Raw genomic sequence first — 19,491 nt, 5'->3', positions numbered from 1 at the left:
ACATTTCGGCTAAGGCGCGGTTGGTGATACACATTTCGGCTAAGGCGCGGTTGGTGATACACATTTCGGCTAAGGCGCGGTTGGTGATACATTTCGGCTGGATACGGAGAATCACCTTATTGATTGCAGTGCTCTCTCCTATTCAGAATTTTTGATTTAAAGGATAAGCACAAAATATCCCCTAAGAACTGAGAGGAAACGATGATATAAAAACTGACAACAGGAGAAGAGCCGGAGGAATTAGGTGGAGCAGGAGAGCGGACGAACAGTGACTAAGGAAACAAAGCCACGATGTCCGAAGGAAAGTAGCAGCAAGAACAAACAGATCCGGGCCAGTGTGAGAGTCAGCCGGGAGGCGGGCAACGTTCCCGAACTGGGAGCCTGGGAGTTATGGAAACAGCCATCATCGACGAGCAATCCGGCTGAATTCTCAAAAGTTCAAGGATAAAGAAAAAAATATATGTGTGTGTGTTTTAAACAAAGCTGTAAGTGGCAAGAACCGATTACTTTGAAAGTAATACAAATAAGACCAGCTTCTGACTCTGGAAAATTTGCCTTGAGATGCCCCCTTTGATGCAGGTGTGATTTCGAAGCGTGTTGTACAAATTCTAGGTTTTGAGATTTGCCTGTTGTCTTTGGTCAGAGCACGCATTCTGCTATCTTCATCATCTTGCATTTGATGGGGGCTTGTTTTGTGGTCCGTGCGTGGTCTGTGTGGGTGCAGCTTCCATGGGGGATTAAAAACATGGCTTTGGGGGCGCCTGGGTGGCTCAGTGGTTCAACGTCTGCCTTCTGCTCAGCTCATGATCCCGGGGTCCTGGGATTGAGTCCCATGTCAGGCTCCCTGCTCAGCAGGAAGCCTGCTTCTCCCTCTCCCTCTGCCCTGGCTTGTGTTCCCTCTCTTGCTGTCTGTCAAATAAATAAATAAAATCTTAAAAAAAAAAAGTGTCTCTGGCTGCCGTTGGTGGCAGCACCCCGTATATGTCAGTCGGGCTCCGTCCTTTGGTTGTAAGGCTCCCTTCCTCTCGGTCTTCACTGGTTTTCTGTCCGACGGTTCCATCGTCTCATGAAGGATTGAAATGCCCCAGTATAATTGTGGATTTATCCGTTTCTCCTCTCAGCTGTCTCGGTTCTTGAGTCCTGTATTTTGAGGCTCTGACAGTTGGTGTGTACACTCTTATCAGTCTTCGCCTTTTGACTGGTGTATTTGCGATCAACGGGCTTCACGCACCAGGGATCTCAAGTTTGGTACTTCATTACCTGTTTTGTTTCCTCTGGTTCTCTTCTTGCTCTCCTGTGAGTGACTCCTGTGTGCTCTCCTGTCAGTGACTTGAACAGCTTTTCCATTTTGGTTTATTTGCAACGTGTTTGGTATATCCCTTCATCTAGTTTCCTTGGTGGTAGTGTGAGGAATACAGGGGTGACTCCCAGGGTCCGCTGCTCTCAGCAGTCCCTATCCTGCAGGCTTCTGCAGTGCCTCATCTGGGGTTGTGAGAGACACGAAGGACACCAGGAAGTTCACTGCCACCCGCCACACTTTTCCTCACATCCTGAGGTCCCCAAGCAGCCGCTGCCTTGTCCCCACCTGTCAGCTTCTGTGCTTGCTGCTGTGTGATATCCAGGTCCTCGTGAGGGACAGGACCTGGCAGGGTTGGATCTCCTCCAGCTCAGAGGAACCAGCATCTGGTCTCTGACTTTTTAATCACAACCTCACAAGCCTGTGGGTCAGGGAACATTGCCTACAGAATATGGAAAGAAAAAAAATACACCCCAAATTTGGTCTCAAATGAAGATGTTGCCATCAATTAAACAAGCCGCAGAGATGACTTATGTATGGTGTCTCAGAAACCCACCGTAGACATGTCCTAATAAAAAAGAATGCCCAAGGATGTCACTTGAGAGGTTAATAAAAAATAAGATCACAACAATATTGAATCCACAGAATGAATAAAAGAACTGGATGAACATTGGTCCTAGGGAAGCATATGGATGCAAACGTTTGCACGTGTGTGACGGAAACATTAGTTGAAGGTCAAGAATGATTGATGCGGTAGAAGATAAAGAATGTGAAGCATAATTCAATAATGACATGCATGTGTCGAGAAGACCTTGGACATTTTGAGGTAATTGATATCAAAGTGCAAACAATGATTACCTCTGGTTGGTTTTGAATTAGATTAGGACTTATTTTAATTTTACTCTTTCTTTCAAAGCTTTTTACAATTGACGTCTATTATTCAATAAGACTAATAACCTTAACATTGAGGGGAAAACAATCTTTCATCCAGGAGAGAATAGGAGGAGGGAGACAGAGGGGCGTCTGGGTGGAACAGTCCGTTGAGCGTCCGACTCTTGCTTTCAGCTCAGGTCGTGGTCTCAGGTCGTGGGATCGAGCCCCACGTAGGGCTCCATGCTCAGCCCAGAGTCTGCTGGAGATCTTCTCTCTTTCTCCCTCTGCCTGTCCTGCCTGCCTGAGTGTGCACGTGCTCTTTCTCTCTCCACATGAATAAATTAATCTTTAAAAAATGCAAAAAATTAAAAAAGAAGAGAGGAAGACAGAAAGAAGGCCATTGACATACCTCTTGGAAAGTTCATAGATTTCTCTTAATACTCTGTTGAGCCAAAAGAACATTTTCGTCCTTCGGATCGCACCGATGACTCACAGTGAATTAATCAAAAGAAAACAATGGTTGGTGCGTAGACTGAGGCTAAGGCAGGTCTGTTCGCTTGGTGGAGATGCCTACACACATCTGGGCCTTGATACTTGCAGAGATGTACATTTTATAAGAGGAACAGACCCAAAAATGACTGTTGGATCGGAGACAAGTTAAGTATCTTCTATCATAATGGGGATCAGACAAAAGCACAGATGTGCATTTTTACAAATGACAGATACACAGAGTCTGGAAACCATGATGAGAATAGTAAATGAGGAGCTAATGTTACACATTTATACATTGCTGTGGGCCAATCCTTAGAAAAGCCAGAATATAAATGAGGAGAGTAATCAAACAAAGACAGATCATTCAAGTGTATTCAGAATTTGCATGTTGAAACATCATTTCTGAAGACCTGTGACACTGCCTCCCAACAGCCCCTTCCTTTCCTCGAGGGCTGAAACCGCAGCGGCTCCTGGGAGGGACCTGGACCCCTTGCTAACATCGTCAGCCCCAGATGCCCTCACAATGTCGTTGTCACCTAAATATAGTTCTGAGCACACACAATACAAAGGGACTAACAGCCCAGTTACGGAGATTGTGCATTGCAAGAATGTGGTTTTCACAGAGAGGACGTCAAAGGCTATACATGATTTTTCTGGTTTGACAAAAAAAGGATAAATTGGGATCCAGAAGATCAGGGTTGTGGTCTCACTCTGCTGTATTCAGCCTTAGATAAGTCAACAGAACTTTCCTGTGCCTCGGTTTCCCTCCCCGGGTTCCCCGCCCCACCATCCCTTGCAGCTGCCCCGTCTCTGAGTTGAGGGCTGTCCCAGGACAAGCACGTGGCAGGATGCCCATCTGTGAGATGGGTCGTGTGCCCCCTCCGTCTCCGTGGAACTGTGCCAGGAGCTGTGATTTCTGAACTTACTATTTTAAGGAGCAGCCAGCAGGAATGCGAAGGGTGTGAGGTCACGTGCGGACACCCGTGCTCTCCCTGCCGCCTCTCCGCGGGGGGGTCTAGGGAAACTCAGGGCTCGCAGGGAAGAAGAGGGTCGTCTCCTCTGTGCTTTCTCCTATCGCTCTGTCCCTGTTGAGAAAACAGGCCCGCACGGCGCGGACTCTCAGTCCCCCCACCCTTTCTTGCAAAATACAAAATCTCAGCACCTGTGTAGGGAGATGTCATTTTGATGTTGACGTACGTATGTTCATTCCTGCAGAGCTGCTTCTAGGGAACGCAGGGATAGGAAATTGCAGTGTGGAAACGAGCAGCTCGGGCAGCTTTGGTAAACCTAGCAGCGGCCCACCCCAGGGTTCCTGGTGAGCACCTGCCAGCCCTCTTGTCTGCCTGCTTTGAGGTCAAGGGGCTGCCCGCCAGCCCAGCGCTGGGCACCGCGCGTTGTCATCGGTGCCGGGTCCTTCCCCGGGGCTCCCTCCCCACCCGCTCCCTTCTTGGTGCCGCCTCCTCTGTGTCCTCCCGTGAGTGCACTGAGTCCCACTGGGGAACGGGAGCTCTGCCGGGGTGAGGGGAGGAGGCTGCCTGTCTACGCCCATCTGCAGGGGCCTCACGGGGGGAGCCTGTTGAAAGGGCACATCAAATCCCTACGAAAGCCCGAGGAGACGTCGTCCTTGTCGTCTGGAGCCCAGATTTCTCTCGCTCAGAGCAGAGCACGGCCAGAATGTTGTTGACGCAGGTGTGACGCTGAAGCGAGGTTGGCTGACCGAATCCGGCAGATGCCCAGTGGGACGCGAGTCTCCGAGAGCAGGTGGAAAGGCTTTCCTGCTTATCCGATGGCTTCCTTCTTAAGCACTGTGCTGTACGGCCCTGCCTTTCTCCGTATCTTATTCTTCAAAGAGCATTCCTCACGTTGACCACAACCGTCAAGATCTGGAGGGATGGTGGCCTTTTAGCAGGGACCCAGGACCCTTCTGCAGCCTTGAGCCCTGAGCTGGAGGGCTGCCCTCCAGGGCCATCAGGACCCCCCACCAGCCCAGGAGACAGCCACGGAGCATGCAGCCTTCTTCCAAAGATTGTATTTAAATATTTACTGCATGTAGAATATGCAAATCGGAGGAGTCTTGAAAGACAGCCCTGAATGGAGAGCTGTGTCCCCCCGAGATATGGAGGCACGGAGGCCCCCGGGAGGGGAGGGCCAGCCGCGGTACTTGGTGGGGTTCACCAGCTTTGTCCTTCTCACACCAAGTGTGGGCAGACCCCAGAGCCAAAAAAAGACAGGGCGGGATGGCTGGCGTGGCTGCTTCTCTCCGGCGGCCGGTTCTGTGCCGTGCGTCATCTCCTCTCCCTGCTGCTCTAGGGAGATGCTCACGGCTGTGCTTGCGTGTTTTCACCACCACCGTGTCGCGTGTGGAGGGAGGGTTCTCACTGCCCTGTGTGCTGGCAGGTGAGTTGAAGACACCCACGGGCCTGGGACCCTACAAGCGTGGGTCCTGCCCATGTCCTGCCCGTGTCACCTGCTCAGGACAGTTGTCACCATTCTGCACTCCCGTTGTGGCTTCTGGAAGACCCGGGTGTGTCCAAGCTGGAACTCTTCACAGGGTCCCGTTCGCCCCAGTTCCCGAATGCTACCAGCTGACTAACAGAGATAGTCACGCAACATTGTGCCGGCTTCTGTATCATGGAAGTCATCATCCTGTGACCGAGTGAGAAAAACGTATCCCGGAAACATCCAGAACCGGGGTGTGACGCATGGGGGACCGCAGGAGCCGTGGCTCACTTCCCGGGGCGGAGGGCCGGATGCAGTCCCACCTGCTAGAGGGCTGCCAGGGGAGGCCAGCGCAAGTCCCGCACCTAGAGCCAAATGAAGGGCGCAAATTCATCACGGAGGAATGAGCCGACAGAAGCCAATACCAGAGCGCTGTTCCCGATCGTCCAGCAAGGACCCTGCAGTCGAACGTAAGAGGTTTACGCAGCCTGAGGCACAGAAAGCGATCGCAGTCGTCGCACATTCTGAACTGAACATCGGCAGAAGCGCTTGCTGCTTTCTGCTGCAGAAGGAGCCGGGCAGGGACACCGGACTGGCAGCCCCGTCTCCCTCCCCCGTACAGATATGTTTCCTGGAAAATCAGATGTGTGTGCGGAAGGGAGGTGCACGGCACGCTGGTGGGCAAAGGGGGGCGGCATCTGCAGCTGGGAGTCTGGAACCCCAGCTGCAGGCTGCCGGACGTGGGAGGCTTTCTCGGTGTCTGCTCTCGAGATCTGGCTTCTGCAGACGGGGGAGCTTGCACGGACAAGACGGAGCTGCTCTGTGGGAATTCGCACTCGCGCGTGACGTCCTGCACCACGGACAACATGTGGCCACAGGTGGCTCCTCATCGACGTTGGGATGCTGGCGCCTGGTCTCTGCTCACTAGTCTGTAAGGGCTGAGGACCCGAGGACCGCCTTTCCCTTCCCTTCACGGTGTTCAGAAAAGGACATCATCACCGAGCAGCCGTGAGGAGGGAGGGGGCTGGACAAAGAAGCGCAGATCTTCCTCCACGAACGACAGGCTTTTGTTCTGATAAACCCATCTTTAGTTGGAAATATTGTAAATCAAAAATGCACTGAACACAGCAGCCTCCCGAACACTGAGCTTAGCCCGGCCTATGATACATGCGCTCAAAACACTTCATGAGCCTACACCGGGCAAAAGCCTTGGCTTTGGCCTATGATACACGCGCTCAAAACACTTCATGAGCCTACACCGGGCAAAAGCCTTGGCTACAAAGCTGATTGTATAATAAGCTCCAACTGTTTCTGTAAGTGACTGGATGCTGTACTGAGGGTGAGAAACAGAGAGCTGTGTGGGCGCAGGAGGGCGGTCGGGGCATCGGCTGTCCACCCTTGGGACCGTGCAACTGCCGGGTAGTGAGCTGCCCCCAGCATCCCGGGAGAGGACGGGCCACATGTCACCAGCCCGGGAAGAGATGCCGTTCAGAATTCCAAGTACAGTCCCTACTGCACGTGTATCCCTTTGTACTCAGTACTTGTACACTGTACTTGTACTATGAACTCAAAAAGTGCTAAGTGGAACCATGTTAAGGCGGGGACGTCTGTATAGGAAGAGGCAGGACATGCCCCCAGATGGAGATGAGAGACACGGTAGTGATCCTGGTTTTCCAGGGGCAACAGTGGGACCGTCGGATGACACGAGAGTTTGGACGTCGTCCTACAGGCGTCTTATATCCGGGTGAAAAATATGGGCTCTGTGTTTCTTTCTGTTTCTCTGCGGGAGTTCTCTGGAAGGACTGTAGGGGTTTGGGGATACCGGGAAAAGGCGAGCTGAGAGGCAGGGCATGTCCCCCTTGTCCGGGGCAGGGGTGTGGTGTGCAGGACGGGGTCTGGCACTGGGGCATGGAGGTGGTGGGAAGTGGCAGAGCCTGACCTCTTCTTGGATGTGTGGGGAGGGGGACTAAGGGGAGGGAAGCTGATGTAGGTTTGAGTCTGGTGACTCGGAAGATGACGGGGACTTGAATGGTCCTGCTACGCTGGGGGTGGGGAGCGTAGGAGCAGGCTAAGCCCAGGTTCTGTTTGGGATTTGACGCTTCTGTCAGGTGCATAAGAAACACCTGGGACCGTTAGGGAGGCCCGAGGAGACCCAGGGAGCTCTTGAAACTGCAGGGTACAGAGAGTTCGGGACTCCTAGAGGAGAAGGAAAATCGAGCTCCGGAGGGAATTCTGCTTCACCCCAGGTGTGTGACCCCAGCTCAGTCCTGGCACTGTCTGGAGGAAATGCAGATCCCATGGGGCCACACCCTCCCTTCTAAGCTAGCGACACCCCCAGGAGGCCACCCCCAATTCTGACCAGCTGGGTGTAGTTTGAGGGGTTCCGTGACCCCGCCTGGCTCAATGGTGCACCAGCAATGCCTCACGGGACCAGAAAGCCCCGTGCTTACAGTTAGTGGGGCTGCCAGCTACCTGGTCTGGGGGAGACCCAGACTCCCATGTCCTCTTCCCGTGAAGCCCCAGAGCTTCGTAGGCCTGACGCTCCAACCTTCAAGTCAGGTGATTTCCTTTGTTTCTTGAACTTGGCTCCATGGACCAACTTTACCTTCCGGGACATCACAGACCGAGTCTGTGTCCTGGGCTCCATCACCTTCCTTCAGCTGTCAGAAGGCATCTGCACACCGCCTCTTGCCCCGTGTGTGTGTATTCCAAGATGCATCCACTTTCCTAAAAGAATCCAGTTCCCGAGCCCTCATCAGCTCCCCACACGTCCTGGACGTTTTCTCATCTGGAAAGTTCTCATTGCCCTGATCAGCCAAGAGCCACGCACAGCACTGCATGTGCACTTCGGCTGTTTCCAGATCCCAGCGGGACACTTGCCACATTTGCGCAGGATCCCGCGGTTCTGCAAGCACTGTCGACAGTCTGTGAGCTTCTGCACAACCCCCGACAGAGCTGGAGGCCGCAGGTCACGTGCTGGGTTGCCCAGGAGGCTGCCCACGACTCTTCTGCCCAGGAAGAGTGGGAGCTGGTGTGTGCTGGAGGGAGTGGGGTGGAGGTCAAGCTCAAGGGAAGAAAGACGGATGGAGAAAAACAGATGGGGGTTACCGGTCCAGACAGGCATTAGACCTATCTAGACCTAGACCGTGGGTCTAGGTCTAGACCGTGCAACTCGGCTCAGGACAAATGTGTAAATCATGCCCAGGGTCTCGGGAAGCACCTGACCAGCTTTCCGCACACATGGCGGGAGCCCGCTGCGCACACACGGCGGGAGCCCGCTGCGCACACACGGCGGGAGCCCGCTGCAGAACGTCAGGACAATATTAATTTAAAGCCAAAGAAATTGTTCTGGAAAACTGGACAGTGGAGTTGCTGAACCTATGGCTTCCCCTGTCCTTTCCGCTGGGAGGGAACTTGCATCATTGAGTGGCGGAGCCCACGATGGAAGGGGAGAGACTGGCAGAGCGGGAGAGGGGAGCAGCTGGTACAAGGCTGGGAGACTAGGCTCTCGGGGGCAGGATGGTGGGGGTTTGGAGGACTCTGCTCTGTTCCGGGCCCATGTCTCTTCCTTTATTTATGTTCACTCATACCCCGCGGCGCTTCTGTAAAGATTTAATATGACTTCGTAAGAGAAAGCAAACCACAGGCGGCAGGCTGCGCTGAGTGTAGGCGGAAGGAGAACGCAAGAGTGGCCCATGGCATGGGGCTAGGATGTGCTCCCGTGCGGCCACACACTCAGCTCTGCGATAGCCCATCTGAGAAGGCAGCGCCGGCCGGTCTGATGTCTCACGATAACCCAAAACAAGCCGTCTTTTGCCCGGGGTTATGGAGTCTGTGGTGCAGCGTAGACCAGCCTTGGCTGGGGGTGGGGGCGGGGGGCACGGCATGCCGTGTGAGGTCATGCACCGCCTTTGTGACAAAACCGTGATAATTGATAAGTTGGTGGCGATTTGTCCGTCCTGGCTGATGTCCTACGTGGAGGCACAGCCCCCGAGAGGCAAGCAGAGCTAATGCGGACAGGCAGCCCCACACACCAGGCCGGACCATCGAGATGGTTCACTCTCCTATCGGCCTAGACTTGGCTTTCGTGAGAGGGGGTGTTTGCGTTTTGCCCCGCGTTCCATCCAATGATCCCCTCGCATACTGTTGTGTCGTCTTGCTGAGTCTGTGTCTCCCTGAAAAACATGGCTAATGACGGACTTATGCCCAGGGATGCTTCTGAGGATCAGATCATAAAAGGTCAGACCAGCACCTGCTTCTCCAGGCACGTGCGAGACATGCCGGCTGTTCCTGTCACAAGCCTGCCAGGTGCCCACACAAGCCGGCGGAGAAGAACGGTTGCGTGTGCCCTTCTCGGCGCCTGCGGGCCTGGACAGAGCAGCCCAGAGCCACCATGCGGGCACAGCGCGTCCACCTGCCATGCCGGGAGAGGGCTCGGGAGCTCACATCTCGCATTTGTCTTCCGCAGGAATAACGCTGTACAGCCAGCCGTACGGAGGGGCCTTGCTGAACGAGGACAAGATGTGAGTTGCAGGACTTCTGGGTGACGGCGGCCCTGTTGATGGGACAGAGTCTTTGGGTTGTTTAGGGGGGATTGGGATCGCCTCCTGCCTTTGCCCCGAGTGATGCTGGTCTTTGCCAAGTGTGAAGACCGGATGGTTGCAGAATGCGCCTTGACTGAGCCCATCAAGCGCTCCACTGTGTTTCTAAGTAAACTTGTTCTATGGGCATGATCTCCCTGGAGCTCAGGGACCCCACGTCTTCCAGATGCTTTCTGGGGACACAGTCTTCTTTGAAGATTTTATTTATTAAGAGAGAAAGAGAGAGAGAGAGAGAGAGAGAGAGAGAAAGAGCGTAAACATGGATGGGGGGAGGGGTAGAGGGAGAGAGCATCTCAAGCTGACTCCATGCTGAGCTTAGAGCCCGATATGGGGCTCGATTCCAGGACCTCAAGGTCCTGACCTGAGCTGAAGGCAGATGCTTAACTGACTGAGCCACCCAGGTGCCCCTAGAGAATTTTTTATTTAATTTTGTTTGTTTGAGAGAGAGAATGAGAGAGAAAGAGAGCATGAGAAGGGAGAGGGGGGAGGATCAGACTCCCTGCTGAGCAGGAGCACGACGCAGAACTCAGTCCTGGGACTCCAAGGTCATGACCGAGCTGAAGGCAGTTGTTTAACCAACTGAGCCACCCAGGTGTCCCTAGAGAATTTTTAAAAGTAATCTCTGTACTCCATGTGGGGCTTGAACTCACAACCCTGGGATCAAAAGTCACTCACCCCACTGACAGCCTACAGAAGGTAGGGCGCTTCTCCCTGTCTCCTCCTTTTCCCACCTCCCTTCCCTGTTGCACTTATGACAAAGCTTTGGTCAGACATCTATAGTAGGCAGAATTAGTGCAGTGCACCCTTGAACAACTGGGTTGGGGCGCTGACCCTCTGCACAGTAGAAAATCTGTGTATAACTTGACCCCCCCACCCCCGCCAGGACCTACCAAACTGAGCTGGAGATGCAGATCTGCTCGACAGGTGTCTTCTCTCCGAGGTGTTAGGGAGGCAGGAAGCACGAGGTGGTGTCACCTCCCCTCCCTGCACTCATTCTCAGCTTTCCCCTTTAGCGGTCTCTGACACCGGCCACAACTCTGGCCGTGGGCTCACTGACGAAAAGAGGGTGCCAGGCAGTGGACGGTTGGTGACGAGCTCCTTCTCTCCGGGGCCAGCTGAGACGTTGTGTGTGCGCTGGGCACTGCTAAGGAGGGGTAATGGGGTAGTGTTCTGATGAAGACGGGACCAGGAAGGTGCACAGTGTATGTCATTACAATTATGGGCGCACCTCCCTCCGGTACGAAATCATTCCGATATTTGGAAAGAGGAAATTCAAAGATGGGCCAGCCACCTGCAGAGCTGCAGCTAATGCCCCTTCCAAGTCCTGACAGGTGTCCCAACGTGGGTGGGGCCTGGATGTGGGCAGGGGTCCCATGTCACGGGGGTTCCCACAAGGGTGGGGGTCCGGACGTGGGTGGAGGCCGCAGCTCACTATGGACCCCACGCTGAAGATGTCTTTCATTTTAACTGGGGAGTCAGGCTCACTGGTCAAGAGTAAACCTTGGAGAAGTTTCTAGAAGCCGGCAGAGCTAATCCACGCCTGAAAAGTCGCTGACAGCATTTAGGACCGACTCCATGAGCTTGTCAGTGCGTCCTGCCCATCATCAGCTCCCCGCGAAGGGTTTCCTCCGCTCTTCTCCTCGTCGCCGGTTGTTCCCGAGGGAAAGAGGATCCGTGTCCTTCGTGTGCCACCTGACGTGCTATTCCGTCTTGCCCGCAGCCTGGAGAGCATCCGCCAGTGTGGCGTGGCACTCTGCATCGTGCTGGGGTTCTCCATCCTGTCTGCGTCCATCGGGAGCTCCGTGGTGAGGGACAGGGTGATCGGAGCCAAGAGGCTGCAGCACCTCAGCGGCCTGGGCTACAGGACGTACTGGCTCACCAACTTCCTGTATGACATGGTAGGACTGGGGGACGACATCCCCGGGGGCCTGCGTGCCGCTGATCTGTGTGTGTGAGTGTGCATGTGTGCGTGTAGGAAGCGGCCGCCTCCCCCTGTCCCCAGGAGAAGGTGTCACTTCACTGCTAAGAGCTGGTTTGGCTGAGTCTCTGTCTATCATTAAGGTTGGCTTTGTAAGACAAAGGACGGACCAGCCGTGTCCTGGAGCTCTGGGAGCTCAGGGACCTGCCCAGACATGCAGAGTTTCTTGTTGGGAGGGTGACATGGTAATCACATTAACTACACTCTGTTCAAGGGGGTGGGACGGGAGAGGGTGAAGGCCCTCCGAGCTGACCTGCCGGCCCCCTCCAGGGTGACCACAGCCTGGCCCGTTTTGGTGTCCTGTGCCACCACACCTTCTGTGTTATGGCATGCAGGGACCCCAGCTTGCCCTGGGGAGGGAAAAAGGGGGCTTCAAGATAGTAAGAGGTGGGGGCCGGTTTCCAGGACCCCCAGGTAGGGGGGACCCAAAGTCTCCCAGGCCCCAGTCAGTCTCCCTCTTTTCAGCAGTCCAGACTTTATGATCCTTTCGTCCCTGTGATTCCTGCCTGAGGTTATAAGGGGGGGAGGATTATCTCTTTCCCGGTTTACCGTGTTTTTATCTTCATCCAATCATTTCTGGATGACCGCTCATTTAAGGGATATGTTGAGGGTCTGCTCGGGGCAAGGTGTGTCCTCGGTGCAGGGACTAAAACAGGGAGCAAGGCAGAGACGTTCTCTGCCCCTGGAACTTTTATTCTCACAAGAGGAAGCAGAACTTAAACCAGGGGTTCAGGAAAGGGTTCCCATGGGGTCTACATGAGGAGGGGCTCCGAGAGAGGCCCCAGGAGGAGAGTGGCGGGGGTGTGGGAGCCCTGGGGAGGGCACCCAGGGAGGGTCGGAAGGCAGGTGAGCCGCCTGTCCTTGAGTGCAGGTGTGCCCAGAGGCCTCGACTCCTGGAAGATGGGAAGGTGGTCAGAGTGGTTTCCCAGTGCGGCCCTCAGGACACATGGCCGATGGGCAGCTTGAACTGCTGATGTCTGTCCCTCCCAGTGCCGGGGGCTGGACGTCCCAGATCCAGGTGTGGCGGAACCACTTCCTCCCCAGGCCTCTGCCCTGGGCGTGTGGCTGGCGTGTCTTCCCCATGTCCTCATGTGTGTCTGTGTCCTGCTGTCCTCATCTCACAAGGACACCGGTCCTGTTGAATCAGGGCTGCTCTGGGGACCTCGTTTACCCTCCCTGACCCCTTCATGGGTGCATCTTCAGACCCAGTTCCATTCTGAGGTCTGGGGGTTCAGCGGATGCGTGGGGGAGAGGGGACACAGCCCAGCCAGAGCTGGGCCTCCACTGCTGCCCGCATGTCATCTGCAAACTAGCCGAAGTGGACGTGGGACGCCATCCCCTCTTCCTTGTCCCCCAGGTCTTCTACTTGGTTTCTGTGAGCCTGTGTGTCACCATCATCGTCGCCTTCCAGTTAACAGCGTTTACTTTCCGCGAGAACTTGGCAGCCACGGCCCTCCTGCTGGTGCTTTTCGGGTATGTGATGAGAAACACGGCTGCAGAATTACGGTTTGTTTTCTGGAAGAGAACCCCCCCCCGGGATGGCTTTGAACCTGCCGCCGGCTGCGTGATTTTCTCTGTCTGCAAGCAATTCTGTTGCTTGTGCGGGAGCTGTGCCGCAGACCCGCCGGAGCAGGTGGAGAGCGCCCTGCCGAGGAGGGCGGGTGCTGGGGTGGGGATGGAGGTGGTGCGGGCTGGTGCCTCGAGGAATCATCCCCCCCACCCCGCCCCACCCCGGGTACGGGTGGGGACAAGCGGGTTCTTGGCTGTCCTCAGGCCGGCTTCATCTGGAGCTCAAACACGCAATCCGGTTAGCTCCAAAATTGCCTTTCAGAAGAGAGTCTACGGCCATACCACCCTGAATGCGCCCGATCTTGTCTGATCTCGGAAGCTAAGCAGGGTCGGGCCTGGTTAGTACTTGGATGGGAGAAGAGAGTCCTGTGTCTGGCGTGTCTCTGCTCTCCTGTGACCGTGGTGGTCCAGAAGGCTGCCGCCGTTGCTGCTGTCGTTTTTCTCCGGGGAAAAAACAGCAAAGGCAGAGAAGTCACTGTGCACACTTCTCATTTTCAAACACACTGAGCAGGCTCATTGCCGGTGGTCCCCAAATTGGTATCAAAAATTGTCTCTATCTAGGTATCAAAATATGGTATCAAAACTTGGTATCAAAAATATGTCTCTATCTAGGCTGAGCATGTGAGAGAGTCTTGCCATGAGGAGAGAAGATAATGAACTACTTATTTATTAAAATGTGAGGTGGATAATTTTTGAAAACCCACGTTCTGCTTTATTGAGGCCAAAGGTGACAAGTAAAATGATTTTTACGCAGCTCCCGGTGATGTCAGTGACCACAAACCTTTAACTAGGGAACAGGATTTAATACGAAGGAGCATGTGTTATTATTAGATGGCTGGCTGGATGGATGGAGGCGGGAGAGACAGAAAGACAGGAGAGACAGACAGAACTTTATAGGAACCGTGATATGGCCACTCACGAGCTCTGTGGCCTTGGGAAGAGTCATGACCCCTCCAGACCCCACCGTGTTCTGTGTGGAGTTTCAATTCTGTTCAGTTCGGTAGTTCGTACAAACCTCACAGTGCGTGGTGGCAGGTCCCGTTTAATTGCTCTCGGCCACATTGTTGCTACGAGAGCGGAGCTGCTGTGCAGAGGATGTTAACATCTGAAGCTACGAACGCTTGTGTTTGCACCAGTCTATTGTGCTCAGTTGGAAATTTAGGTTCCCGGGTATAAAGGGCCGCGTGCGTGGGTTCCTGCTTCTCAGGAAACGGTCTGGTTTCCGTGCGTGGATCCAGCTGAGTGGACGGCGTCGTGGCTGCTGACGGTGTCGTTGAACAGACTCGCTGGACCCCACCCGTGAACTTACGAAAGCACAGCTCGTCGAGTCTGGCGGAAGAGAGCAGACAAAATCTAACAGACAGCCACGTGTCTTGAGGAGGGGTCCTGAAGCTTCTTTGGCTCGTGAGCACCTTTGGGAGTCTGGGTGGAGCCCAGACTTCTGGCCACGTGTGCGGCCACAGCATTTTCCGAAGAAATCGGGAGATTCACAGATTGTATCTCCAGGCAAGAATCCTTCCCTGAGAGGGACCGAGGGGTCTGAAAACAGCTGATGGTGCCACAGTGTCCCAGTGAAGAAGGGCCCCGGCGTGGCCGGCTGGAATCACAGAGCCACACCCCAGGGACCACGTGTTATTCCCATTTACACGGCGGTTCTCCCCTCACTGGGCCCTGCCCCGCACCCGACACTGCACGGGCATTGCTGTCCCCTGTGCCCAGGGAGGCAGGTACATCTGCTGGCCCCTCCGTCCCCAAGGAGGGAGGTGCAGGGACCCCGAGGACAGTCTCAGGAAGGCAGCCCCGAGAGTGCCCTGCAACCTGAAGACCTTACAGGCATGAAAAGGGACTTGTAATTAAATGGGATTTGGAATCCAAAGAAATTAGGGTTTGGACTAAGGCGTAGAGTCTGAAAGAGACGATAGGGAAAAAAAGGCCCAGTGACAATTGTCTTTTTCTTCTTCTTAATATTCCTGCTCTCTCTAGCCAAGAAAACTTGATATTTTAGCTAGAAAGTGAGGAGAATTAGCATCAAAAAGAGGAAAGGAATGTCAGAAAGAAAAGAGAAGCTAGCTTCTATAAAACATTGAAACTTTCAGAATATATAGGTGATTATTTGGTGCTTAAGGCTTGTGAACATGAGGCTGCAGGGTCCTGATCCCGGTCCTAGAAAATTCACTCACTGGGGGAGGGGCCAGCTTTCAAAAGGAGGAAAACCACACAAATTCTGGAAGGACTGTGAACAGCATGCCACTAGCCAGTAAGTAAGTAAATACTACATTGCATTTTAATGAAAGTAGGAGTGTTAGAAACCATTGTAGATATCACTAAAAGATAAATTATGCCCTAGGAGCACATTTTTTTTTCTTTTTTAAAGATTTTATGTATTTGAGAAAGAGAGAGAGGGAGAGAGCATGAGCCGGGGGAGGGGCAAAGAAAGAATCAGGTTCCCTGCTGAGCGTGGAGCCCGATGTGGGACTCGATCCCAGGACCCTGAGATGAGCACCTGAGCTGAAACCAAAAGTCGGATGCTGACTGGACTAAGCCATCCAAGTCCCCCCCCCGCCCCTGCCCCATTTAGCTTGTTACTTAAAAAAAAAGGAAAAAAAAAAAAAAAAAGGGGGCATGGAGCTGTCAATATGTTTTTTTGAAAAAAATATTTGGAAAGGGGGAAAAAGAAAAAAAAGGGAAAAAAAAAAAAAAAAGACGGCTGCGCAGCTGGCAGAGAACCACGCACGAAGACTGTTCCCTGATGCGGCAGGTGTGGCTGGTGGCAGTTGTGGTCAGTCTGTGGCCCTGTTGCTGATGCCTCCTTTGCTTAAAGACGTAACGCTCCGATCCACTGGTCCAGCGTCTCAGTGACAGGACCTGGCGTGGGAGCTCTCCCTACTGAGTAACAAAACACTGACCATGAACAGAGTGCAACGGGGCTGGACGAGTCTTCTTTGGTGGGTCCCTCTCATTCCGACGGGGGATGGGGCTTCCGAGTGGGACAGGGAGCTGCCCCGTTCCTGGACGGCCCTCCTGACTGTGAGTCAACATCCCGCTGTGCTTGGTGCCCGCCTCACCGCATCACACGCCTGGTCGGGTGTCCCTACCCCCAAACGCCCGAGCCCCCCATCATGAGGTTTAAACGAGAGACTTGGTTGGACACTGTTTCCTGTACGGAAGCAAGGGACACCTGGTCTTTTGTGCTGGAGACCCAAGAGGACCGCGGTGTTTACCGTCAGCTACCTCAAGAGCTGTCGGATAGAAAGAAAAGTGACTGGTCACAGACTGCTCCAGAAGATAGAGTTAGGATCGGTGGTGTTAAGAGATTTTGGGGTCACTCTGAGAGGGCGTTTTATGGCAGGGTTAGCTGCCCCAAGACCTGGTCGCAGACTGCTGGCGTTTACAGTTCTGTTCCAAGGACCACATGGAATGCTTCAGCTGGTTGTCCCGGCTGGTGCGTGAGGGAGGACGCACTTGACTTCTGCCCCAGAAGGGACAGTAAGGGCGTGGGGTCCGATTTCTCTCTGCAGGGCTTTTCTTCAGGTGCGGGCTGGACCCTTCAAAGCACAAAGGAGTCCTGACCTACTTCTTGGGTAATTAATTTATTTAAAGACAATTGGATTATTGGGTACAGTGGGTATTTAAGAATAATTGCTTCCAAGCCCCCCCACCTGTCTGCTCTAAAATAATTCCCATCGTGCCACGTTACCAGGCAGATTACTATTGAGGCAAGTTTCCAAAACAGCGTACGATTTTATGTGCGATAGTTCTACGTACGGTGTTTTCTGAACTCTGAGGATGAATCCTTCGACTCAAGGACTCATTCTGATGCACGGGTTTGGATAGAAGAAGGAACAACAGGAAGACAACAGCCCACCTCGAGGGCCAGGCCTGTCTCCCTCCGCTTGGAGTCCGGTTCGTTGCGGAACCAGCGAACACAGAAGGGAACCCGGGCTTTCAGGAGCAGCTGCCAAGTCACGCTAGGAGCACAGTGGCATGTCTGCCTCCAGGCTGCACGTGGGGACGTGGGACGAAGGCTGCAGTACACAGTGATTGACTTGTCCCCTGATGTTTGGAGCCATGACTCTCGGACCCGCGCCCTTGAATGGGGCGCATGCTTCTGTGACAGAGGTGAGCGAGGGATGCAGCTCAGCTCCCGGCTGTGGAGGAAGAGAGATGTGCGGGTGTGTTTCTTAGAACCCAGTGCCATCGGCCATGGGTATGTGCTGCCTTGAAGGTCAGGCCCTTTGCTCCCCGGCTTTGCAGCCACACGTAAATGAATCCCGTGGTCAGCTTCGCCTGCCGTCAGTGGCAGGGCCTCCCTCTGGGTCTCCTGACTTTGTGAACCCTTCGCCATCTGTATCATGGGACCACACACCTGCCTCCCAGGCTGCCGGAGAGGGAGGAGGATGCGGGCTCATCGTGGAGGCCCACAGCATAGTGCCCAACACTGAGAGGACACTGAGAAGGAAGCTTTCCAGTTTTACCTCCAAGCCTTCTTTTTTCTTTTTTTAAAAAAATTATTTATTTGAGAGAGAAACAGAGAGAGAGAGAGGAAGTATGGAGGAAGGGCAGAAGGACAGAAGGAATCTCAAGCAGACTCCTCGCTGAGAGCAGAGCCTGACCCAGGGCTCCATCCCATGACCCCGAGGTCATGACCTGAGCCTGATTCAAGAGTTGGACGCTTAACCAACTGAGCCACCCAGGAGCCCTTCATGCCTTCTTTTTCTACAGGGTCTGCTGATTTCCCTTCTTGACAGCTTTTGATTCTCCCTTCCACACCTAGGAGCTCTGTGCAAAGAAGCAAAGAAGCCAGAGCCAGACTTGCCCCTTGGGGGAGGGGCGGCGGGGACGGGGGACGTCCACGACTTCCTCCAGCTCACAGAGCTCCAGGAGCAGGTGCCCATGTGGCCTGGCGGTTGACTCCCCCCCCCCCAGGGCTGCTGTCATGGTCCCCAGGGCTCCCTGGAGCTCCCCAAATGTGCTCTGTGTTCAGGAAACACCGTGGGATTTGTTGTAAAAGTGGGATTCTGTTCCCTGTGGGAGGGAAGAGGACATGGCCAGCGAGACTCATCTGTGCTTCCGTCCTGGTCCCACGACACGTGACAGGAAGACAAACGTGACTCTTCCCTTTACTCCGTAGATACGCAACTCTCCCGTGGATGTATCTGATGTCCCGGATCTTCCCCAGTTCGGATGTGGCTTTTATCTCCTACGTGTCCCTGAACTTCATCTTCGGGCTCTGCACCATGCTGATGACCACCACGCCCCGGCTGCTGGCCATCGTCTCCAAGGCTCAGGTCGGTGCGCTCCAGCCACGCCTCTCAGGGCAGCGGGGAATGCTGCCTCGTGCCCCTTCTGCTACTCCTCTGGCTGGAGGTAAAGGGAAATGGGCCGCTGTCCATGGTCTCTAGCCCCCAGATAGAGAAGCCGCCCCTGAGGCATGCAAACACCGGGACCGTTATGAGAGCTGAGCTCGGACCTCCCTGTTTGTTAATGAGTTCCTGATCCGCGTTCGGAAGGAAGGATGGGTATCCAGGTGTCACAGGAGTAAGGGTCCGATCCCTCTGGGATCCCGTGCCACGGGGTGGGATTGGCTGCTGGGGCCGAGCACACTCTCCGACCCCTGGAGCATACCTAGTTCTGCTACGTTCAGAGTGTCGAAGCAGAGGGTTGCCCCGAGAAGGGGCTCCGTCTCCCTCAGGGAGGGTGAGGGAACCCCTCTCCAGGAACCCTGTCTCCAACCGGTGTTCACACTGGCGAGTCACTTTTGGGATGCGACCCCTAGCATGCATCTCGGTCAAGGTGAATCCAGCTGTGTCTCTGCCATGCTCCTGCCACCTCCCTCCTCCCCCTGAAGCCCACCTGGGTCTTGTCTGTTTTAATCCCTCCTCAGCCTCCCCTGCGCTACCTCTGGGGACAGACGTTGGAGTTTTGCGTTGCCCTCTGTTCTCTGTTTTCTGTCCTTTTCATCCCTGCTCTCTGCTCTCAGCTCAGACCACTGTCCCTTCTGACTCTCTGCTGTCTGCCTGGACCCCAGTCCCTCTGTCGTCCCGGTGTTTGATTGACTCACGGGTGGAGAAGGCGGCCTGAGAAAGGGCCAGCCCTCCCAGTTCCGGAGGCTGTGCTCCTGGCCTGTCACAGATGAGTCGGGGATGGATGGATGCCTGCTCATGGGGCAGGCTCTCCTGCTCTGCCCTGGGCTTGTGCAGACCGTCCACACTCCAGCGTGGCTCATACTGTTTTGGGGGGTC

The 19,491-nt window shown here is 54.4% G+C and overlaps 1 protein-coding gene across 1 annotated transcript in view; it reads left to right on the top strand.

Annotated features, from left to right (window-relative positions):
• The window catches only part of LOC111157011 (ATP binding cassette subfamily A member 13), a 326,661-nt gene that overhangs the window by 236,365 nt on the left and 70,805 nt on the right, over positions 1 to 19,491 (top strand). The window contains exons 53-56 of the mRNA XM_022518213.1: positions 9,570 to 9,624; positions 11,423 to 11,600; positions 13,038 to 13,153; positions 18,381 to 18,537. Coding sequence (XP_022373921.1) covers positions 9,570 to 9,624; positions 11,423 to 11,600; positions 13,038 to 13,153; positions 18,381 to 18,537 — 506 coding nt within the window. The remainder of the gene's footprint in view (positions 1 to 9,569; positions 9,625 to 11,422; positions 11,601 to 13,037; positions 13,154 to 18,380; positions 18,538 to 19,491) is intronic.

This window comes from Enhydra lutris, unplaced genomic scaffold, assembly GCF_002288905.1.
Source record: "Enhydra lutris kenyoni isolate GAN:26980312 unplaced genomic scaffold, ASM228890v2 scaffoldscaffold51, whole genome shotgun sequence".
Lineage (NCBI taxonomy): Eukaryota > Metazoa > Chordata > Mammalia > Carnivora > Mustelidae > Enhydra > Enhydra lutris.
The sequence above is the reverse complement of the archived record's forward strand: the minus strand, read 5'-3'. Positions and strand labels throughout refer to the sequence as shown.